The sequence below is a fragment of the Aricia agestis genome, chromosome 13 (genome assembly GCF_905147365.1).
Source record: "Aricia agestis chromosome 13, ilAriAges1.1, whole genome shotgun sequence".
Classification (NCBI taxonomy): Eukaryota; Metazoa; Arthropoda; class Insecta; order Lepidoptera; family Lycaenidae; genus Aricia; species Aricia agestis.
The window spans coordinates 2,386,164-2,412,175 of NC_056418.1; the positions used below are offsets into that span (position 1 = coordinate 2,386,164).

The 26,012-nt window shown below is 35.9% G+C and overlaps 1 protein-coding gene across 1 annotated transcript; it reads right to left on the reverse strand.

Annotated features, from left to right (window-relative positions):
• Positions 1-5,445: 5,445 nt before the first annotated feature.
• Positions 5,446-26,012, reverse strand: LOC121733095 (membrane-bound alkaline phosphatase-like). Its single transcript, XM_042123241.1, has 8 exons — positions 25,911-26,012; positions 20,612-20,904; positions 11,870-12,062; positions 8,734-8,903; positions 7,825-7,995; positions 7,217-7,382; positions 6,043-6,366; positions 5,446-5,771 (listed from the first exon to the last, which is right to left on the reverse strand). The coding sequence occupies exons 1-8, from the start codon at positions 25,960-25,962 to the stop codon at positions 5,470-5,472; spliced, it is 1,671 nt and encodes a 556-aa protein (XP_041979175.1). The 5' UTR covers positions 25,963-26,012; the 3' UTR covers positions 5,446-5,469.

Here is a 26,012-nt window from a genome sequence, read left to right on the forward strand (position 1 = left end):
TATACTATGACTACCAGACCGTCCGTGGCCTTGGTGGTCCGACCTTTCGTTCTAACTCGATAGGGACCAATGAGACATTTTGCAGATCTTAAGTACATAATACGGACACTCGCGCTCGTACGGTGAAGGAAAACATCGTGAGGAAATTATACGTGGGAGAGCCATGCTTTGGCACGAATGGGCCGGCTCGACCGGAGAAATACCACGTTCTCACAGAAAACCGGCGTGAAACAGCGCTAGCGCTGTGTTTCGCCGAGTGAGTGAGTTTACCGGAGGCCCAATCGCCTACCCTATTCCATTCCCTACCCTCCCCTATTCCCTTCCCATCCCTACCCTCCCCTATTACCCTATTCCCTCTTAAAAGGCCGGCAACGAACCTGCAGCTCTTCTGATGCTGCGAGTGTCCATGGGCGACGGAAGTTGCTTTCCATCAGGTGACCCGTTTGCTCGTTTGCCCCCTTATTTCATAAAAAAAACACATGGTACTAACCTGTTCATTACTCATAGTCAGCCTAGTCTGGACTAGGCTGACTATGAGAATGCCGTATCTTCTTAGGCTCGGGCTTGGGCACTACAGTATTTGAAGAATTGAGAGAGAGAAGTCCAGTTCCGATGTCATCTAGAGGGTACGGCCAAGTTAAACTCGAAAAGGCTTGGTGTTCTTAACAGAGCGAGACAGCATTTCAGTCCGGACCAACGCCTACAACTCTACAAGGCGCATTTTCGGCCTCATATGGAATACTGTTCTCATCTCTGGGCAGGGGCGCCAAAATACCAACTACTCCCTCTGGATCATATCCAACGAAGGGCTGCTCGAATTGTTGACTGCCATAATGTTTCAAACAGGCTGGACCCCTTGGAATTACGCCGACATGTAGCTTCACTCTGCATCCTCTATCGGTTGTATCACGGGGAGTGATACAACCGATACAGATTAATATCGATAACAAATATTATGTTATCCATATTAATATTACTAGCTATTAAACTGAGCTTCGCTCGGTATTCGATAAAACACGAAGAAAATGACATTTTCTAAAAATTATTCCTAGCTAGATCGATTTATCGCCCCCGAAACCCCCTATATACTAAATTTCATAAAAATAGTTGGAGCCGATTCCGAGATTCCAATTATTATACATATATCTTAATATATATATTTCTTGTGTGCGTGTGTATGTGACTGAACTCCTCCTAAACGACTGGACCAATTTTGATGAAATTTTTTGTGTGTGTTCGTGGAGATTCGAGAATGGTTTAGATTTACAGTTTGGTCTACTGGAAAATGTTTTTTCAATTAATTTCTTATTTATAAGGAGTTGTTGATTTTGGAATGTTTTACATTAGATCCGGCGGACGGCGCTATCATCGCATTCAATATTATTCTATTTCAATTTTAGTTTGTCCTGACAGATGGTGCTACGATTAATTTGAAAAAAAATTTGTTATTCAATTCATGTGCTGATTAAAATATTAAATAAATAACACATAGGCTACAATTTTAACCGACTTTCAAAATGGGGGAGGTGTTATGTTCGTTTTCTTATATTCAACGATTACTCCGCCGTTTGTTAACCGATTTTCAAAATTTTTCTTTTGGTATATAGGGTATCATCCCAATTTGGTATTATATTCAGAAAAGTGGTGATCTGATGAAGGATCCATAAGTAATCGAGGGAACTCCTCAAAACTTATAGGGAAACATATGGTGACTTCGGTTTCGTGAGAAGTATTCTAAGCATATGCTACCAACAAGTAAGATTTTGCACCGAGATATACCTGGTATACCGTGGTTCGGAAGGTGCTGAGAGAATTCCTGATTCTTTATAGATACAAGTTTGGGAGTTTCGGCGTTGTTTTAAGAACAGAAAGCATATTATGCTACTATGCAAATTACATTCTTCATCATCATCATCATCATCATCACTACCATATTATACCATTTCATAGTCTTTTAGATCGAGACTCGAGTTTGTCAAGCGATAATTAAAAAAAATCTATATCTACCTAATATTATAAACCTGAAGAGTATGTTTGCTTGAACGCGTCAATCTCAGAAACTACAGGTCCGATTTAAAAACTTATCTCAGTGTTAGATAGATCATTTATCGAGTAAGACTCATCATTTATCGAGAAGGTTATATTATATTATTACTCTAAGACTAATACGACAGAAGAAACTCAGGAAAATGTGGGAAAAACGGGGGATATATTTTTTATGGGAAAATGTACCTACGGATTCTGTAAAATTTCTAATTTACGCGGGCGAAGCCGCGCGGGACATCTAGTTTTATATATATACAAGAATTGCTCGTTTAAAGATATAAGATAAATGCGAAAGTCCGTCTGTCTGTCTGTTGCCTTTTCACACTCAAATCGCCGAACTGATTTCGCTGAAATTTTGTATGGAGATACTTTGAGTTCCATCAAAGAACCCGGATTCCGCACAATAAACGAATTTTGGCGCAACAAAATTGCGGGCGACATCTATTATAATTTATTGAACATTATAATTATTCAGTTAAGACAGCCTTTCCCAAACCGGGCGATAACGCCCCCTTGTGGGCACTGAAGGTCTGGTGTGGGACCCAGAAAAAAATGGGAGTGTTGTGTAGAGGCTTGGGGGGTGATTTATTTCATCAGGATGAATTTTAAATTGAAACAATGGGGGTTTAGCACCCCTATATATAGTATAATTTGTGCTTAAAGTGCGGCAGATAAAATAAGTTTGGGAACCTCTGAGTTAAGAGCCCATATGACCCTAACTTGACTACATACTTTAACCTAGATCTCAAAATCTGTAAGGTCTAGAAAACTGATTTTTTGACACAAGTAACTTCAGTTCATAAAAATTAAATGCTCAAGACGAAAACACGATTACTCAAAAAATGCTCGATAGTTTCTTTTTTACAAAAAACCTTGTTTTAGACACATTCTTGCTTGGATCTTCGAAGTTTGCTGTCTTTTCTTTAATATTTTTCAATATCTAAAAAGGTATTGATAAAACCTAAATTTGCTCAAAACACTTTGCCGTCCTTTTTCACCTGGCATATGAAAGACGGGCGTGAGTGTGAAGAGAGAAGGACGATGTTTGATTTTTAGAGTCAGGTGAGCTCTTAAGACTTATTATGCCTAATCACTTTCTAACAGGAACTGCAGCCGTTCACTGAGTTTGCTCACAAGGATAACAAGATTGCATATTATAAACAACGAGTGAGTTGCACCACAAGCGTTGCTATAGTTACAGTTATGGTTAATAATTAATTTTAGCAATCTATAACAATGACCACAGAACTTAACAAATGTCACTTGTACCATCATTTTATTGTTAGGACTTAGGAGTTAAAGTTAAAGTTTGTGAGCACAAAAAATGAATTATCCGGGAATAGAATTGACGGGAAAAAATATGTGTTGTGAGAAAAAACGTAACTGTGAGCCTTATTTCAAATTGAACAATAACGATAACCGACCAAAAGAATATGTTTATCGTTAAATATGGCGTCATTTTACCCATTGTTAAAATTTTACAGTTAATTTGATATTTTGTTATAATATTATGTAAGTAGTTAAAGTAAGTTGGTGCAACCCACTCTAAGGCCCAATTTCACTAACGTCTGTTAGTTTTAACGGCGTGTTAAAATGTTATGTCTTCTCTTTCATTTTATATATATAAAACGAAGGAGGTAATGTGATATTATAAAAAGAAAATAACAAATGTTGAGATTGACACATTCAAACATTAATTATTTTTATGAAAGAAACTTAATCGATATATTTTATTGGTTTTTAAGGTATGCTTATAGTTAAGGCTAACTTTAACTTTAACCTTAACTTTGACCACAGAATTTGACAGATGACAGCTGGTCCGACCAGGCTTGAAATTAACGTGGGCGCGCTGCTGGTAAGGGAGAACTGTCAAAAATGGCGTTTTTGTATGATGACAGCGTTAGTTCCTTTTTTCGCCACGTTCATTCAAAGCCTTGTCGAGCTCAATTTTATGGTTAAATATGGCGTCCATTGAGTTTACCAAAGATTTGACATTTTGCATTGTAGTTAAAGTTATAGTTACAATTATAGTTAAAGTTAGTTGGTGCAACCCATTCTTAAAGTTGTTATTCAAAAACCTAAACATACCTTGTCCTTTTAGTAATATGCGTGTTTGCTTTAAGAAAACGGCAGGCTAGAAAATCTTCTCCTGCGGTTTTTGATTTAAAGTTACTTGCAAATAAGGAAATAACTTTTCCTTATTTGCAAGTAACTTTAAATCAAAAATACTTGCAAATATTGCTGTGCATAATATTATGATATTATGTATTAGAACTTTCCTAGGTGAAAGTCAAAAGCTCATTGTTATTTACTCAAAAATTTATTATCTAGACTATGAGCATCAACTTGTAATTATTACGAAAAACGATTAAGGGTGAAGCCAAACGAGCGTTATTTGTGAGTAGTGAGTCGCAGAATTTCGGTCGCGTAAATATCTTTTCATACCAATCATGACTCACAAAATAATTACGCTCGGGTGAATCAAACAGCATTTTATTTAGCAGCAACTAAATGCAGCAGAATTTCTGCTAGCCGAAATTCTACGATTCACAACTCACAAATTACGCTCGTCTGGCTTCACCCTTACTTACTTTTAATGCTCATAAAGAAAATTTTAGGAAAAATAAGATGGGACAAGCTATGTTAGGATTTAATATTTTCTATGTTAAGCCATACATACATGGAATATAGAATCAAAACATCAAAAACGTAATAATTTTTATTACTTATATTTTAAATAATAATATTATAGGTAACTGAATAGTACAACAATAAATTAAACATTATTAAACATAGTTTAAAAATTGAAATTACAAGAATACAAAATAAAATAGCTGCTACGTAGCTCATATATTTTATTATTATTTAATTCATTGATATTATTTAATTTCACATGAAATCGGTTTTTGTAAACCGTAGTTATTATTCAGTTATCGACTAGATAAGTCTTGAGGTATTTTGTATTCGAACTAAACACAATAGATCATCAAAAAGGTTTCATAGGTAAAATAATTACTTATACAATTTTATCTAAACCGTAATATTTAGAAAAGAAAAAAAACGTGTACGTCGTGCTGGTGGCTACGTCACTGCCATAAAAAGGAAAGAATAAGACACTATAATTAATATAAATTATAAATGCAAAATAATGTAACAATACACCAAAACAGTTAGGTGTTATAGTTGTATCGTTGAATATTAATTTTTGTACTCATGCTTTACTTAATATTCATTATACTAATAATAAAATTGGAGTTAAATCCACTTTTATTAACTGATATTATTTTTAAATTCGTACTCAACCCTATCATAATATTTTTCGTTTTCACAAAATCCCACTTTTATTAGTGGCAGCGGTGGGAACCGTGAGCGAATTGTGGGTAGTCAATAACATTTAAGTACTTGCCGCATTGACTAAGCTATTTAATATCTTAAAACAAATATCACAGCGCTCAAACTTAACAAATAATACTTATTAGGCGTAATACTAAAACTACTAGACGACCAGAAAGGCCCTTGTCTCTCGGGAATCTCCAAGTTGCAGTTTTCATGAGGATTGTCTGTGAGACACATCGCGTATGCCATCATATGTGGTACCAGAACCTGCTCGTAGCTGGCTGTGAAGAGGTGCTGCCAGGGTCCTAGGGCGAATACTGCTACGTCTTCACCTCCGTGGGTCTCTGAATCGAGCGGCGTCAGGCTAGGGTACGCGTAGTTTACGTCACCTGAAAAGTCACCTCAAAGATTACTAAGCGGAGCGGCTACTCGTATAGGTTCTGAGGCTTCCTATCAAAAATATAGGTTTATGTATTTGCTAATCCTTTTGATTGGCTGATTTAAACTGGTTGAAAATTAGAAACGCTATTGTAAAGATAAACTCCTGTCATAAAAAATAAGGTTAAACAGTTCCTATCAACTGGATAACATCAGCTCTAGCTATGATACAAATATACAAGTGCTAGGCAACTTGCAGTAGTAAAGGTAGTAAATACTAACGTGATTTGAATCCTTCATGAGTCGTTACATCCACTCGTTTGCCTTCAGGCGATATAGATGCAGCCTTTCCGTTGGCATAGCTGATGGTGGTATACGGTATTCCATCATCACCGTTAGTAGTATCTACCACTCCCAGAATATCATTGCCTCGGGATGGATAACCAGCTACTGTCATGGTATGCGCGTGGTCGGAGCTGACGACTATCAGGGTATCCTCTTCGTTAGTCAGGTCTCTCGCTTTTTGGACAGCTTTGGAGTATTCCACTGTTTCGTCCAGAGCTAATTGAGCTAGGCTGTCGTGGTGGGCATGGTCTATTCTGCCTCCTGAAAATTAAATATAGCAAAAATTAAGTGTTTGTTTCGTTGTAAATAAGACTTAACAAGACCACAATTTGAGAATTTGTTAGAAGGCTTAAAGGATATTCAGAGCACAGTTCTGAAATGCTGCTGCAATTTCAATCTAAAGACAATAGCCTCAAGGTTCAACCTCGTAAAGCTACTGACGTCAGTTTTGATTAGATAGTCGTCATGGATCAAAGCCTAAAGTAATTATCTATTAAGAATGTAAATAAAAGTAAACGTGTCAAGATGTCTGTGCGTGGTATCACGTTGTGATTTTTGGGTCTAGGCTTTGCTCAATGTCAGACACTATCTTTTATTTACAGCTGAAAAGACTGTTTGAACTTGGAAGTGTCATATAATTTATGACAAAGCACTGTTTCGTTGTACCTTATTAGTTTCAACAATTATTTAATTCCTAAATAAATAAACACACCACAAAATTTTGATGGGAAATCGCACTTATCTATCTCTATAGTAAACATTCTATTTAAGAAAACAAATACCAATGTTTGTGGAAAAAATGGAAATCGTGCTATACATTTATAATTTGGATCATTTGGATTGTGAATGTCATCACAATTCAAAACCACGCCAAACATATTATTTTAAGTATACATAAAAATTGAAACCCTGCTCAATTAAAATGTCTAATCAGAGTGATCAGACAGTCATGTTTTATAAACACGTGGAAAATCTATTACAATACATTATTTTCTTAAGATCGTGTATAGACCATAACAAGCTGCTTGAAACCTGATGATACGTATAGCCCAGATCTTAATATTGTAACCAGAACAGTAAGCCTCAAAGAACATGGTGGTGTTCAACCAACCTTCAACGAAAAGGAAGTATCCCCTGGGATTCCTGCTCAGCATCTTGATGGCGACTTCCACCATCTCCTCCAGGGTTGGTTGGTCTTTGGCTTTGAGGTGGTAGTCCATGTGGTCGTTGTGGAACAGCCCGAGGAGGTACTCTGGTAAGTCGTCCGAATTGAATACCTGGAATGGATATACACAAAGCTAGGTTTAGTGACTAAAAAGTAAAGATAGACTATAGAGTACTATATACAGTAGCGGCTATTTGTAAACATTTTGATCCAATAGCATTTTGAACTACGAATAATAAAAACTAATTTTGAATTCAAATATTTCAAAAAGGAATCAAATATTTTATTCAAAAAGCGCGGTTATATTCACTCTTCACTATTCACTTTTTTCTGAATAAAAACTATCCATTGTCTTAATCTAGAACTTCAAATATCTTCATACAATATCGTCGAAATGAGTTTAACTATTTCAATGAAAAGAGGTAGCATATAGATAGAAGCAAAAACAAACAAAATATAGCTTTACACAATTACATATTTTATAGTATTTTCTGAACACCTACTTTTAGGCACCGTGCCTTACAAAAGCCATGAAAACATCTAAACTTCATTACCTTCATCAGCTCACTCCGATCCGTGACGTACTGGTGGGTGGCGTTTTTCTCCACCTTGTCCACATGCCACACGTCTGTCAGGTCTACTCCATCCAGCCGCTTGCCGTTGCTGTTGCCCAGTGGCGTGGTGAGGTTCGGAGTCAGCTCCCGACGACCACCACCCATTATCACCTGGAAATATTAAAAAAGTTGGGCTTGAATTTGAGCCAATTTGATAAGTTTGGGCTTGAGTGTGAGATCAAACTTTTCGTTGCATTGCTGTGGGGATTTAAGCGGGTAATTGTAAAATTACTATTTTTACCCGTAGCATAGCATTTCCTGTAGCATCATTTCCGCTCCTGCATCTTGGAAAAAGATCTCTTATCAACTAAATTTTAATTGGGTTGCAATAAAAATGAAGAGATGAACTTTGTATGTGCGTTACTCCAAAGGCAAGATATGAAGTATTGACAAGATGTGAGGTCAAGTATCATTTAGCTGATTTTAGCATCGTCACTATGACGTCACAGTTAACTTCCTTCGGAGGAAACAAACTCACCGTATCGCCAACGTAACAATTAAATTACAAAAAACCTTCTATTTGTGGTTGCAATTTCAGTGGTAGATTCCTAAAAACCACATAATATTATCGAAGTGTATGAAACCATATAAGGAAATAAGGATATAAATCATTTAAAAGCTATAACTTCGTGAAGGGGTTACAAAGGCCGAAGCAAGAAAATAATTCAGGCAGGAATCCAGAAATACATAGATACAAAAACAGTAAAGGAGTCATAGTCACACGTAGAGAAAATCCAAAATATGTCTTTGGCGTACTCGGATATAAAATTTATTTCGATATAAAAACGACTTTGTGAAAGAAAACTGTTATTTTTTTGTCTACATCAGGATTAACTTATAATATGGAACCTTAAACTGTCGTCCAGGGTTCTCATTCACGAGCTGGTACGCGATGTCCCTGCAGCCGAGGGTCCGACACTCCTCAGGTATGTCGACATCTGACTCCCAGTTCCTCTCGGAGGTGTGAGCGTACATGCCCGCGGGAGAGGCGTGCGTCACCCGAGTTGTGGTGACAATACCTGGAATTCAAATCCATTGTCATCATAAGCGTATCCTCCAATGATTATGTCAATTGGCTACTTGACCTATATTCAATTTCATTGAACAAATGCATATTTCTAGTAGAACTTGGCCTAGGAAACCGTATTTCACCCTTATCATCAAATAAAAGATTATGATTGATAAATAAAGTCGATTTTGAAAATATGATTTTATGAAAATAGGATTTGTACTGACGAAAACGCTTTTGCGGTACTTCCGATTTGGATGTGACGTCATCAGACTCGTAATTTAATATCTTTTATTTATCGCGCTCATTAAATGTAAGTATATTTGTACATAAATAATAATAATAGGTCTAGAAAGATTTGTAAAATATTTTTTCTTGAATAATTCAAATAAAACATCAGTTTTATATATTATCTCCATTTATTGTAGACGAGAAATGAAATGACCAAAACTTTTCTCCAAAAGTTTTCAAACATTACAAATGATTTCTAATTTCTTATTTAATTTTTTTATAATTTTTGGGCACTTTTAGACTCGTACATTTAGCACATAAAAAAATGTTCAATAAAAAGAGTTTAAAATACAAAACGTATGACGTCACACTATGGCGGACAGTGTTTTCGGCGCCATTTATAAGGCATATTTTTCAATGAACATTTTTATGGGTTTCTACTGTGTTAAATATTAAAATATTAGTTTTTTTTTGTGAAAATGAATGATTAAGAAGCGATTAGCATGCAATGTATAGTGAGAAATTCCAGTAATAATATAATAAGGCTTTTAAGGTGACGCCGTGTTAAAGTAAAAAACCGTGTTGGATATGTTTAAGATTATTAGAAAATTATTCAAACAGCAAAAATGGAAAGGGCGTAGCGACAAAATGGTTTTTGTCGCGTAATTTAAAAACCATAAATACATTTCATAATAAGCTATGGGCAAATTAAAGTGTATGCTTGAACCAATCTATGTATAAATTTTGGAAGCTTAAATCACTCTCATCTGTTGGTAAAATAGGAATCCCTTTTTTTACAGAAGTATTTTTGATTGATTATTCTGTGTTATAAAACTTGACCAATCATGTTATGCTATGGGTAATTCAAAGACAAAGACATGATGAATACTGACAGTGAACTTTAATTTCTTAGCCTTAGTCATTCACAAAAATCGATATCACTATAGCCAAATTATCAAGGCGTCGTCGCTTTAATTCTAAAAATAATATATAGATGACGGCCGCAACTCCGTTGCCGCTGCGCTAAACTTCGTTTATATCGGGAAACATTTTTTTGGGATGAAAGGTATCCTTTCCCGTGACTCCAAAGTATCCCTATGCCAAATTTCAGCAAAATCGATTCAGCGGTTTGGACGTGAAGAGGTCACAGACACACAGAAACACTTTCGCATTTATAATACTTATTAATATGGATTGAATAATATAATTTAGGATAGTATTTTTTTTAATTATTTAAATATTGTATTCATACAAATGTAGAGATGCAAAGTTGTTGCAATATAAAATAGCAACAGTTGTTAAGAATAAAAAAAAAAAAAAAAATATGGATTGAAATATTTCTCGTTACTTTGTTACCGAAAGGTACCATCAGAGGCGGTGAACTTGTCTTATTGGTACAGTTATTTTTGTCAAACTTTCGTCTTTTGCCTTCAATGATGATGATGAATTACAATCACGGCTAGTAATGGTTCATCAATCACATTAACACCATCTACATCTCTTGTAATGGCTCATTGTTTTAAACAAGTACGTCAATCTAGTGGCTACATCCGTTCGTCGTCTACGTATTTTAAAGATAATACCTAGATAGACCTATTTCATTTAAATTGGTTGCAATAGACTTATGTCAATCATTGAATTTCTAAAGATTTACAGAAAAACACATAGTACGATATGTTTCATAATTATTATTTGTTATGATCTTAATATTTCAGTACACCCAAAGCCCGCTGCGCACATTGGGCCAATATGTAGAGTAGGTATGGGAGGCAGCTCCCAACTTATGGCCAAGTTTTACACGTTGGCCCAATGTGTACAGTGGGCTTTATGTTATAATACGTTATCTGTATTGTTTATAGTAAACTAGTTGACGTCCGCAACTCCGTTGTTCCAAAATGCATTTGTTGCGCGGAATAATAATATTTGATACTTTAATGCCGGAAAAATGTACGGTACATTTTTCCGGCATTAAAATATCATATTATGTTCTTTCCCGGGACTCAAAGTATCTCCATAAGTACCAAATTTCAGTAAAATCGATTTAGCGGTTAGGGTATGAAGAGGTGACGGACATACAGACAGCACTTTCGCATTTATGATATTAGTATGGATAGTGGATACAAAGGTTACTGAAGGCTTTTACTTTGTATTGAAACTGCACGAATGATGATGATTAGGAGATTATAATATTTCCAAACATACAAAATTCACCTTAACATTGTTTAAATAACTATTGGACATGTTTGCACTATTATATAGTAAATGTTAAGATCTAAGTAAATAAAGGATTAACTTTGATACGCTTTGTCTACCGCTTTGTATAAATAAAGGCTTGATTTTGATAAAGTTTATGCGTTTGTAGTGTGTAGATAAGATAAGTTTACAGAAATTTGACAGTATTTAGTCATCATGGTCATGGTGGGCAAGTTTGGAAATAATGACAGAAATCATCTTTATTATTGAAAGATGAAAACTGAAAGATGACGATTGATGTTGCTATAGGGTTGTAGGGGAGAAATTCCCTACATGGACGACACGTTGTTGATTTGAAAAAGCGGGCTTGAAAGTGTGCTATAGTGTCTTTAGTATTAAAGTAATAAGTACTATCATTCCCATTCAAGCAATATACAACGCAACAATGTCCCATTCTTTGTTCAAGATACGATTGGCTGGCTGGCAATAGCTCCAATAGCTATTCAAAAACCGTCATAGATATTCAATCAACTATCGTCACTAGTATCTCACCAACATCTAACCCCTTGTCCAGCGCCCACTGTCCAATAGACGACACACGGTTGGGTTGATACAGCTGGCTGTGGCAGGAGGCTCTGGTCACGTTGCCGTCCAGGCCGATGACGCCATACATTGTCTTGACGCCCGTGAGGTAGGACGTGGCGGTGCACGCGGAGTCCGGCACTTGCGCGTCGAGGCAGTACGTCTGTGGATGGATTAATGATTAGGAATGGAGACATTATAATTTATTCATTTAAAAACTTTATGCACATAAAGGTACAAAGGTGGACTTTAGCCTTATGGCATAATCTACCAGTTAACTTATGGGCGATATACACCTGTAGACACCTGTAGATAAAATGGATAGACTTTTTTTTCTACATATAATAATCCTCTTTTTACATATCACCATTGCATATTGCTCCTGCTTTTAATACTTATATAGTATTCTAAACTCTACCTACATAGCTATATCTAACTGACTATACTAAAATTAACGCTATTTAGAATACCTTATTACAATTAAAGTATTTAGAAATATCGTTAGATGTAGAAATATATTTAATCTGTGTGCTTAAGTTTATCCTTTTACAACTTACAAATGTAAATAGGAAATGCACATTTTCCTTTAGCTAGAAAAACCCAGCGACCATGTGACAAGTCTTCAAAGTTGAAACTACAGTGATTCTGATAATTTAATAGTTATATTCTTATACTACAGTGATCAGTATTTGGAATAAGTTATAGAGAAGTCTCTTTCGTAGTCTAGCAAACAAATAGCGGAATCTCCATCTGCTTTTTGTTTGCGAGATTATGAAGAGCAACTTATTTTCTGTAAGCTCGCTTCCATGACAGTCAGTATGGAGTTGTAGAGAGTAGCTACTTGGCGTCACAAACCTAAATCACGCTAATGAAGATTTCAGAGCTGGTAAACTAAGATCTTCGACCTGACCAAGGACTTCAGCTTGGTCGGAGATTTGTGCAAAGGGAGACCCACTTTTTAGGGTTCCGTACCGAAAGGGTAAAAACGGGACCCTATTAGGTACTAAGACTTCATTGTCTGTCTGTCTGTCCGTCTGTATGTCTCAGGCTGTAACTCAAGAACGGTAATAGCTAGAGAGTTGAAATTTTCACTCATTGCGTATAATTATCTGGTGCCGCTATAACAACAAATACTAAAAACAAAATAAAGTTAATAATATTAATGGGGGGGGGGGGCTCCCATACAATAAAGGTTTTTTTTTAAATAAGGGGGCAAACGAGCAACGTGATTTTTTAGCCTTTTTTGCTCTAAATATATCAATAACAGCAACAGGTAGGTACTTGAATTTTTCACACAATTACCTTAGTTTTATGTGTAAGTACTTTAATATATTTTAATAATAATATTAATATTAAATAAAAAATTAAGAGGTGCTCCCATACAAAAAACACAAATTTTGGCCTAATTTTGCTCTATAATGGTACGGAACCCTTCGTGCGCGAGTCCTACTCGCACTTGGCCGATTATTATTTTTAATGTAAATTTCTCATAAACCAGTAAAACTTTTTTTCTCCCATAAAACATCTGCAATGGGCTAGGTATAACCATATTAATAATATCTGATTATTCAGATCCTGGTATATTTATTATATGAACTAGATTGTGGTATTGGCCATTTTCTCCCAATCTTTTGGAAGTGTCCACTATATTCCACTTTTTTAATCGTGACTTATGTGTGTAACTAGTAAAACTAGTAACTAGTAAATTGAAAAAAGTATATCACTTATCTTTAAATAATGCTCTTAGCTTTAAAATATTGCTAAAACCAATCACTTTTTATTTAAAATCGTCATTAATATGAATGGTAAACGTGCCCCATTAACCTGTCTTATGGCACAATCAATTAAACTATTTATTGCATTGTACTTATATTTTATTTATGTATTATTGTTAATGTCGAAGGGACGTTACACGTGGTACGGAATCATCATCATCACTAGAACAAATTATGCTAAGCACAAAAGTACTTTTCTAAAACCGTGCAAGGGAAATGTATCGATTTGTGACTAGGATGATTGTTACCGCGTTCGTGTTGGGCATCACCATACAGGCTAAATAGGCATACATTTTTTGACGCGGGAAAAGAAACGACTTTTTTACTAATTTTCAGTGTCTCGTAGTCAACAAGGAACCCTTATAATTTCGGTTTGTCCGTCCGTCTGTCTGTCTGTCCGTCTATCTGTCCGTCTGTCTGTCCGTCTGTCTGTCCGTCTGTCTGTCCTCGGTTTTAAACTATAGGTCCTACAAAGCTGTAATTTGGGCTTTGGCATAAATGATATTGAGGATGCCGACAGAATGGTGTATAAAAAAAAAAATTAGGTACCTGGTACATGAAGCTGGATGATTTTTCTATTTCGCGTCTATCACACCATGTGGGGTGTCGTTGGATAGGTGTTTTAAAAATATTATAAGTAATGTTAGATCATTTTCCGATTTAGGGATCCATTTGTGAAATATGAAGTGGAAAAAAATCGTTAGAGTCCAGTGACCTTCTACCAGCTAAACGGTTGCTTTTCGAAATGTGAAAAAATTCACGGGTGTAGGAATATGCCGAATTTAAAAGGAAAACTATCACGGCTAAGAAGGCTTCATAAGTTATTTTGTAATAGTCGATCAACTAAAAAAAATATTCGGCGAAGTATAAAGGAACTTTTCGTTCTCAAAAGTCCTTTGAACGCTACTGAGATAATGTTGTTGGTAGTGTAAAATACGTTATAAATGTACATTAATTAACCATACAAAAACTAGCGGTACTACGGAACTCTATATAGCGCGTGGCCCGACACGCACTTGGGACGGTTTTTTGCTTACTTCTTTGGGGCCCCGTAGCCTGGGGGCCACCCTGGGCCTTAGACGAGCAGTGACAAAGTCCAGTCTCCAGACACTAGTGTAGTTGTTACCAATACGAATCAAAGTCTACCATAACATGAGGCGTCAACAGTAATAACCGAAATCAACAATGGTAGGAAGGAAACACAGGAAATTACTGAGGCCGCCTGACGTCTCCGCACACAAGGTTACGGTCTTGAGAGTGTTGACTCTTAACTCCGTGGAAAGTATATTATTTCCTTAAGAGTCTTAAGGAAATAATATACTTTCCACGGAGTTGACATGCGAAATACGAGAAGAATTTAGTATTGCAGTTCATATTTTGGTTTAGTTGAGAGTAAGGGCCGCGCCACACCGGAATAGCAGCGGCGAGCACTTTCAAAGTCATGGGTAAGGAAGGGAATAGGGTAGGGAATTGGGCCTCCGGTAAACTCACTCACTCGCACACACAGCAGAACGTGGTATTTCTCCGGTCGAGCCAGCCCATTCGTGCCGAAGTATGGCTCTCCCATGTGAGGATAGGAACGTAATAGGGATAGGAACGCAAGTGTATACGCAGTTTACAATTTTTGGAGAAAACGCTCTACTTACATTTAAAGACGCCGATAACCTTTTTCAGTGTTACTGCCATAATTTTTTTACATGGGGAAATGTTTTGCGCATCCCCGGGGATGTGGGACTCTCTGAGGAACTACCCACTAAAACCCCATGGTGCTCCCATAAAGTTAATATACCTAGCGGAATAGAGAAACAAAGGCCTGAGCAAGAGAGATGTCACTATCAGTAACACTGCGTGGTAAAAAGAGACGTGTGATACATGACTGCAGGACTCTTTTTTGACGTCCAGTCGGCACGTGTCGCACGTTGCCAATTTAATCTCATAGAAATCATGTTCGATCATGTTTGTGTAACTGTATACGTACACATATTTTTTTCACACAGATTAAACCAATTTCGGTTTCGTTTGACAGCTCGAGATTGTTGCTCTATTCCACTAGGTATATTAACTTTATGGGTGCTCCATTCTCCGCTTTGGCATAGTTACGGGCACGATAAACCCACCGCAACTTCAGTGTTACTGCCTAGGTAATAGGTATTGTAATAAGTTTTGAAATGTAAAAAAACATACAGAACAGTCAGCACCCTCGTAGTTTCCTTGAACGTGACTTAATTTTCGTTGTAGTGACATTGTTGACAATGTCACATTGTTGACAATGTCACTTTATACTATGACTAATATTATGTTCATTATCAAGTGGACCTTAACCATAAAGTTAATATACCTAGCGGAATAGAGCAACAATCTCGAGCTGACGTATAAGAAAACTAGTCGCTAGATCTCGTTCAAAGCAATTTTCGTTTGTAGTTTTTATAGTAATGTACATCATATTATATTTTTATAGGACTTATCATGCCCCCCTTTAGAAGTTAGAAACTATTCAGATTAGAAAAAAATGATATTAGAAACCTCTCTTTTTTTACGTCTGTGACCTCTATATTATAATTTTTGAAGACCTATCCATAGATACCCCACTCACATAGGTTAGCTGAAAAAAAAATTTAATTGTTTCAGTTGTAGGTACCTACAACTGAAACAATTAAATTTTTAAATTTTTAAATTTTTAAAATAAAAACTCCCATTCAACAAACTTGATTTTTTTGGTATTTTTTGCTGTAAATCAATAAATGGCTTCGTGTAGGCACTTAAAATATTCACAAAATTATTAGTAAGTACTTTGGTAATTGTTAATAAAATCTAAAAATAATAAATATATAAGTTATTATTTTTTTGGCTTATTTTTGCTCTTAAGTGGTACGGAACCCTTGGTGCGTGAGTCCGACTCGCACTCGTCAATTTTTATTATATTCGGTGGTCCTTCCTTTTTCTCTGTCTGCCTGTCATAAACGAGTTATACGGTATTTAGAATGGAGGTTGTTCAACTTAGGTCACAGTTTAAAGTAAAACCTGCATTGATTTGGTTTTATAATGTGTGTAATCAGGTATCTGCGTTTGCATGATTCTTAAAAAGTATAGATAAAATCTTAAGCCCGGAGTTTAATATTTTTTAAGATACACGAGGACCGTATTTTTGTCCCAGCTTAATTTATATTATTAGGTATAGGTCTACCAGAATCTGATGGCAATTTTTGACAGCAGATTTTAAAAAAATATCCTTGATCATTGGATAAATTTTTATATTCAAACATAGAATAAGCAGCTAAAGGAAAAAAGGATCAAAATGTTTTATTCCAATTACCCCGGTATCGCTAGAGTCAATTTATTTTCTCACTTTTTGCCATCAGATTCTGGTAGACCTATAGTAGGAAAGATGGTTTCATATTTTCAATCCTTGGCCGTCAAAACTAGAAATGGAACATTTTTGGCGGTCTCTACGTACCAATTATATAAGTAGTTAGTTCATGAAATAACTACTTATAGAAAGTTTTGTTTTAAATACTGGGTTTGAGTTAAACACGGTTAAATCACTGTTACCTAAGCGTTTTAGTAGTAGCCGGAGCGATTCAACACTTTTTTGCGGAGATTTCAACATTCTAAGCGAAATGAAAAAGGCGCGTAATCTGTCAAAGTACAGTCTCACAGATAATAGAGTTAACGAAATCATAGAGTCACTCATTTGTAATTTTAATTCATACTTTCATACTTACTAATATTATGAATGCGAAAGTATGTCTGTCTATTATCTTGTCACGTCCGAACCCCTGAACCGAATTTGCTGAAATTTGGTATAGATACTTTGAGTCCCGGGGGGGACATAGAATAAGGTAATTTTCATCCTGAAAAAATGTACAGATCCCGGGACAGACTAATATTGGCGCAACGGGGTTGCGGGCACCAAGTAGTATTATATTTATTATGTGTGGCCTATTCTTCTTTTTGACGAGCAGATAATGATATCATAGTATGTTTGACTTAAAAATAATCGTTATTTAAAAGCCGATTGGTATTGTTATGAAAATTACTATTATTGGTTGAGACGTACGTACAAACATGTATGATACAGTAACATATAGTGTCAGCAAATTGTATGTTTATGTTAATTTACTATCGTAATGTTTCACGGTGAATTATTATCGTTTACGCTCATTCGTTACGTTTAAATGATAACAGCACGTTTTAACATTCGATAACAAAAATTTTATCTGTAGATTAATTATTATTAATCAATAGTTTTATCGTTACAATGTATGTAAACATGCAATATGTCATTATTTTATCAAAGACATTGGAAGGAAGTGTATGATAATATTGTCTATCTTAAGAGGATTCCACACCGCCATTTTTTCCATACAAACGTTGTCCCCTGTTTCCTCCCTGGATAATGCTAGTAGAGTTATAATTTTTTTCCTGAATATCTACGGCCACTAATACAATGTCCCTATGTTTTCTTTTTTTTCATAATTTAATTATTAAATAAGATATGAACGTTCAAAAACCCAAAAAAATGGCCAGATTTTCCACTGTGTTCAAACGTCCAGAAAACAGATTTGGATAGATTATACAAAAAAAGCAAAACATAGGAACACAGCTCAAGCCTTTTTTTAATCTTTAATGAAAAAAGTACTTAAATCGGTTAAGTTTTGGAGAAGGAATCAGGGGACAACGAATCGTTGATTTTCTGGATTTTCTGCAGTTGTCTCTATCGCGTTCTGCGGTATAGGCTTGAGGTAAGGGAGACAGCTATAGATATTACACGTACTTTTTTTTCATTTCTCTAGCTGCTGTGGTATCCTCTTAAAGTGTGTAATAATAGGAATGTATTACACAAAAGTAAATGGGGGGGGGAGGGGGCTACTATTACATACAAATAATAATAACTCCCACACCGGTTTCGGTGACGGTGGCCGGTTTCATTAAAACTAGGCCAGTTACGCAGTAGTAATTTTTATAGTCCCCAAGTGTGTGCGCAGTGCACAAGGGCACTTTCAATTCCTTTTTTTTTATGAAATAAGGGGGCAAACGAGCAAACGGGTCATCTGATATCAACTTCCGTCGCCCATGGACACTTGCAACATCAAAAGAGCTGCAGGTGCGTTGCCGGCCTTTTAAGAGGGAATAGGGGAGGGTATGGAAGGGAATAGGGTAGGGGATTGGGCCTCCGGTAAACTCACTCACTGCGCTGTTTCACGCCGGTTTTCTGTGAGCCCGTGGTATTTCTCCTGTCGAGCCGGCCCATTCGTGCCGAAGCATGGCCCTACCACGTAAAAACCCAGTAAAAACCTTTACTATCATAACCCAGTGGGACGGACGACCGACACGACTGGCATGGGCATGGGCATCATGTGATCAGCCTGCATCGTCCTAACCAAACTTGGAAATAATAATATGTTTCCAGCGCGGGAATCGAACCCATGACGTTCGAGTCAAGAGCCGCGCTCTAAACTACTGGACCACGAAGGCGTTACATACAGTAAATAATCCAATCAAATCCGACATCTTGCACAAGTCTTTTAACATATTACTGACAGAAACGTTGTCAAACGTCGAAGAAAACTTTTTGTTTAGTGTCTGTGCTGGTGCTGCCGCGTAGCGTGAAAACATTGCAGTAATATATCCTTCTGTATGACGCCCGCAACTCCGTTGCGTCAAAATTAGTTTATCGCGTGGGAATTGTACATTTTTCCGGGATTAAATGTATTTTTGTCCTTTCACGGGACTCAAAGTATATAATATACCTAGCAATATCTGTTCAGCGGTTTAAGCGTGAAAAAATAACAAACATAAAACTCACAAACTTTCGCATTTATGATAATAGTAGAAAGTAGGATAAGGATTATCTATAATATAAAAATGAGTCGCTGAATGTGTTGCTAAGCGCAAAACTCGAGAACGGTTGGACCGATTTCGCTAATTCTTTTTTTTAAATATTCCTTGAAGTACGAGGATCGTTCTTACGGAGAGAAAAATTCTAAAAAATAATTAAATTTCCTGAAAATGTCTAAAAACAACACTTTTCTATACTCCCATACAAAAGTTAAAGAATCGACTGTTAGGCGATACGAAGTTCGCCGGGTCAGCTAGTTATCAATAATTATAACTTGTAACCATCAGTATATATTATGTCTATGCTTGTAACAGTCGTTTTGACGTCGTCTGTACTAGCTACGGTTGACTGACAATTCTTTGTGTTGTCAGTTGTCACGCTTTTTTGTAGATGTTTGTGTTTTTTAACACCCGTAAAGTAACGTTAAATTGCTTATCTCAAAAGACGAGTACAATGTCGTACTCGTCCCTATCAGTTACTGTTTTTAATAAAAAAAATACAAATTGAAAACAAGCATAATTCAAGTAAGGCAAGGAGGTAGGGCATACTTTCAATTGTGTTAGTAACGCTATAACTCGATAACGGCAGGACCGATTTGGCTAATTTTAGTCTTAAATAGATCGTGGAAGTCCAGGGAAGGTTTGTAAGTGACACGAAGTTAACCGGAACATCTAGTATTTACTAAAATGGCACAAGTTATAGAATTATAGAATTATACCCTACGAATAATGAAAACTAAGAAAAAGTAACTCCGTCAAAAAATATGCTCCACAATACTTGTCAAAAAAGTGTACCTTAGATACACATTTCAATACATTTGCAATATTTAGGTGGCCTTGAGCGGTACTAGGCTGACGTTACATGACAGATCAAAAGGAACCGAATTTAAAACGGTAATAGTATGGGAGTTTCGATTCCTTAGTTTTTATTATTCGTAGATTATACCGCAGGAACCGCATATTTTTTAGCGTTAAAACTAATACTTGTCCTGTTTTGAGACTCAAAGTATCTCATTACTAAATTTTGTCAAAATGGTGACAGACAAACTTTCGCACTTATAACATTAGTAAATACATGCTAGTAAAATCCGCAACTTACCCTGGCCAATCCCGTCACCGGAAACTTCTCGAAGTTCAACACATTGTCTTCTCCCAGCTCCCTCTCGAGCTGTCCAGCGTACGTCCTAGCGGCCATGACGGTAGCCAGCGACATTCCATCGCCAATGAAGAGTATTCCGTTCTGCGCTTTATTCGTATTCTTCTTCTCTTTCAACTTGGACTTGAGGGTGTCAGCTGCGGTCTTCCGCCAGAAGGAGGCATGTTTCTCCGCGGACGGGATGTAAGCTGGATGCATCTGAGCATCCAGCACCTTTGAGGACTTGCCGGCATCCTCTGAAAAAAAAATTGCGTTAAGAGAATGGTTAAGAGTGTTTACCAGTTCCTGCTTTCGTTATATCCTGTGGTATTTCTATTAAAGCGATAAATAAATACCATTTATAATAATTTCCGAAATAAATTATGAAAGGAATTTCGTGTGCGTAAAAGATAATCTTGCGGGAATCGTACATTTTGTTACAGCAAAGGTCGAAACTCGAGTAGGAATTATTGGGCATCATCAGCAGCGGTTAAATCAATGTCTAAGTACCTGTCTACACTACGAATATAACCGCGTTGATTTTTTTTACTCGCAATTCTGTAACACGTTGGACCTATTGAGATTACCTGCACTGCCGATGAGAAAATTATATGAATAAACTCGCGAGAGTAAAATATATCACGCGGTGAAAATTTACATTATGGACGGGGACTTGTAGTATTTAAATTGTACTTCAATGTAATACAATGAACAAAAAATGTATGTTACATTTAAAGTTTTTGACCCACTTAAGTCTGTCCAAGGAAGACCGCTGTCGAGTATGTGCATATCAACATAATTTTCCTGTTACAGTACCTCGTTCGAGCACTTTTTATTGTGACCATACTGATTACTTGAACATTTAGTTGTGTTTATTGCAGCCTTATTATAAAATTATCCAGCTAATTTAAAATATGACATCCATTAAATACAATTTAGTATTACATCCAATACTCATATTATAATCTGCTGAACTGATTTTGATGAAATATTGTATACTTTGAGTCTCGGGAAAGGACATAGGATACTTTTATTCCGAAAAAAATGTACGGTTCCTATACGGCAAACGAAATGGCCCTTGGCAAATCACAAGATACATTTTCTTAGAGGCTGTTTTGTATCGATTGGGTCAAGCTGGCCCATACGTGTCGAAGCATGGCTCTCGCATTTAAAAATATGCTATTTAAAAAAACTGGGTTTTGTTGCACAGTGTTCTATCAAATAAATTGATTCATAAGCAGTTATCGGACCTACGTAAATTGGTTGGACTATGTCAATGTCCAGCCGACATTGTAGGCGTAGGACGTACTGAAAACATTTGATTCTTTATTAAAAAAATAATTGACAAATGCAGATGGTACAATAAACTATAATTTATTTCAAATACTACATAACTCGTAGCCCAGAAATATTTTACCTATTCGTAAAATATTTTCACTTGTATCAATAATTATTGTCTATTCATTCACCTGATCAACAATATCTTGATCAAACGTGACTTTTATGTATTTTTCGAAATATTGTAACAAGTGTTTGTAGTTATTATTGTGAACAATCACTAATATCATTTCCTCATTATTTATCATTAGATTTAGAAATTATTACCTTTTCCTAGGAAATTTTCCTTGTATTTTCATAGTCAGATACATTTTTTCAGACTCTAGGATTGTTTACTTGTAAGTTGTAACCAAAAATTTTCTTGTTATTTGCGATCTCTTTACCAAAATAATCTTTGAATTTTTTGGTAAAGAGATCGCAAATAACAAGAAAAATTATCGAATTTATTTGAAAAATTATCGTGTCACAATGTTAGGCCGCGTACTCCTCCGAAACGGCTTTACTGATTTTAACCAAATTTTATATGCATATTCAGTGGGTCTGAGAATCGGCTACTGGGTACTTTTTATATTGATAAGTGCATTTGTTGAATAAATAAAAGTAAATTATTACAACTCGAGACTGACGGCGACCATTGTTTGTGCGACGGGATAACGATGGACGTTGCCATGGTGACATACTTATTTAGTCACTTCAATAAAATAATATGGGTGAAATACTTTATATGGCAAAGAAACGTTTGCCGGGATAGCTAGTATTAATATAATATGATCGATATATACGATATCTCCTGTACATAATCTGTTATGAGGTAATGTAGGATGTTATGTTATGTATATTATATTATTCTCAACATCACCATTCTCCATGTTGCCCGCTAGGATCTTATCAAAATAATATTATGTCATCGGTCTTATTCTAATAGAAAAATATCAATGATTTTGTCATCGGGAACAAAAAGAAACAAAGGAAAAGAAATATAGAAAGTTTTCGGGCATTTTTTGTTTGTTCTTTTTCTAATCGTTTCGTTTTTCGTAATGCCAGAGATTAGACTGTAGATGTTTTTTGGCTATTGATAATATTCACGAATATAATAATATTCACGGCCTTTTACTATTACCATGGGAGAGACATGGTAAAACATTCAACAACAACAACTCGACTAGATCGATACCATGAGCTTAGGAAAAGCTGGTGGAAGATTATAGCGCTTGCGGTTACGATTCGTGCGTAAAAAAGCTATAATTGAAAGAGTGGTAAAAAATATGGTTTTGGTGCAGTTCTGAAATCTTAACTTTTTTTATCCTTACTAATATTTTACGGGAAAATGTACGGTTCTCGTGTGATTAACTAACTTCTGCGTAACGGAATTTTGGGCTTCATATCAGACTTGTAATAAAACTAGACAACGGTGTTCTTAATAATTGATCTAAATATGAATTTTCGCTTCGTTATAGAATCGCCGATGAAAATGTATGGAATTGACATAAGCGTTCGTTAATATTATGACGTTGACGTTCGACTGGTCTAATGTCAATTCCATACATTTTGATCGGCGATTCTATAACGAAGCGAAAACGAAAATGTCTGATCCAGACTGACGAAAGAATGATCGTGTAACCGTGTGATCGACGGACTGATGATTTTCACAGATTGTGTATATCTGTTGCCGCTATGACTAAAAATACAAAAACAAAATAAATTAAATATTTAAGGGGGGCTCCCATACAACAAACGTAATTTTTTTGCTATTATTTGCTCGATATCAATAATGGCTATAGGTAAGCACTTGCAATATTCACAGAATACTCAGTTTTATTCATACTTTAATAAATAATTATAACATTTTAATAGAACAAATAAGCAAGGTGGGCAATCCCATACAAAAAACACATTTTCCGAAACGAACCAAACGCGAGTCCAACTCGCACTTGGCCGATTTTTTTTTTACTTTCCGGCCATCATTCTGGCGTCAGTCTGAAACTTAGACTGAACTAATGCCAGACTGACCGTGTAACCTTAGTCATAGATTACAGTAGAGCAATCCGGCCAAATCTGTCGTGATCTACTGCCAATTACATAAGTGGCCACATTACTCGTAATTAGATAATAACTAGACACAGACACTATCATCCTAGATATTCCACATTTCATTGCTATGTTTGGGTTCTATCCATCCAGGTTCTGGGCCAGGGGGGGGCAAATCAGATTTTTCATAAGCTAGGTGTTTATAAAGAATAAAAAATTAATATTTTTTAGTTGTAAAAATATTGTATTGCAAACAATTGGCAAAAATTCATTTTTAATTTTTATAGATAAAAGTACTAGATAATATACTTAGTAGGAACGTCAACATGATCCAGGGTACAGCGGCAGCGGCCTTACATACAATTAATTTACGGGGGCTTACATACAACAAACGTTATTTTTTGGTCTTTTGGCTCGTAATCCATAATGGCAACATATAGACACTTAAATTTTCACAAAATCCTCAATTATATGTGTACTTTAATATTAAATAATAAAATTAAAATAAAATAAATAATTAAGGGGGCTGCCATACAAAAAACATATTTTTTTCCTTATTTTCGCTCTATAACGGTACGGAACCCTTCGTGCGCAAGTCCGACTCGCACTTGGCCAATTTTATTAATTGTAAATGTCCTTTCTTCAGCTCACAGCATTCATCTTTTGGGAACATAGGCATTTAGTCACTAGCTGAGGCGACTAGTTCAACGCTTGGAAACGTGTTTGTCCCAGTGACGTTCCAGTTAACCCCAACATCCAAAAGAATTGGGGTGAACACCTAATCAATTTGGCACAAACAGACATACTAAATTCCTCGTCCACCACAGATCGCGCGCGTCTCCTAGCGTCCACTGAGCCGGGATCAGGCTACGGCTCTAGGCAAACCCATCATCCAATACCGGAACACTGTTATACATTCAATCTATCACTCAGTTTGCGACTAGGAGCCAATATCAGCGAACCCCACCGCATATGAAGCACTGGGGAATGATTACTTTTTTGTACCTTTCGGCGTTGAAACCCTGGGCCCGTGGAACCCCGGTGCCAAGCTACTGTTCAAAGAGTTATCCCAAATACTGGTTGAGAAAACCAACGATCCCAGAGCTGGCGCTTACCTCGGCAAGCGAGGTAATGCTGATGAGCCTCTTGGGTACATTGCCCGCAGCCTCCGACTTAGATTTAGTTTTTTTTTATAATATAATATACTTAGTCTTTCTTTTTCTCCCCTTTGTTGATATTTAAGTAATATTTATTGTTATTAATACAACAACTTTATAATTTCGTACAATAAATACTCTGTAACTAATTAGCTGTAACGATATTCTATTTTAAATAGTAATTATTTATTTAATAAAGTTTTTCCGATAAGTGTGTTTTTGATAATGAAAACATGTTTAGTTAAATCATGAATAAAAACCTTAAAAACATTTATTTTATCAAATTAAATACAATTAGTTAAGCCAGAATGTAAATTAATTTAATACATAATGTTCAATTCATGTAAATAAGATGTAGGTACCTTGTACGTATGTTATAAATAAAAATAATATGAAAATGAATTTACATATTTTCCGTACAATACTGTTTAGTTGATGTTATTGTAAGGTTGCAAACTGCATTCAAAATCGAATTTTAGTAATTTATTTTTTGAGAATGTAACAATTACCACATCCTATTAATGGGGACTCCTTGAAGATAAACTGATTATGCACAGTAGTTCTAAAATTTGATTTCACAATCAAAATAATAATAATAAAAATAATTTATAATAAGTAGAGTCGATTTCACTCCAATAAGATTGTTCGCAAAAATGTTCCATTTTCAAACTTCTGGATTTTTAATGCCATAGGCAATAAACTGGCAACCTATTTTTTTTAATTCGAAATTCAAAACTTACCGGCGCTAACTATCATCAGCACGACGACTAGGAGACAACACGTGCGCACCATTTCTGAGTGCGCGTGCGCGCGCCGCGAACGGTTATAACAACTGATGAACA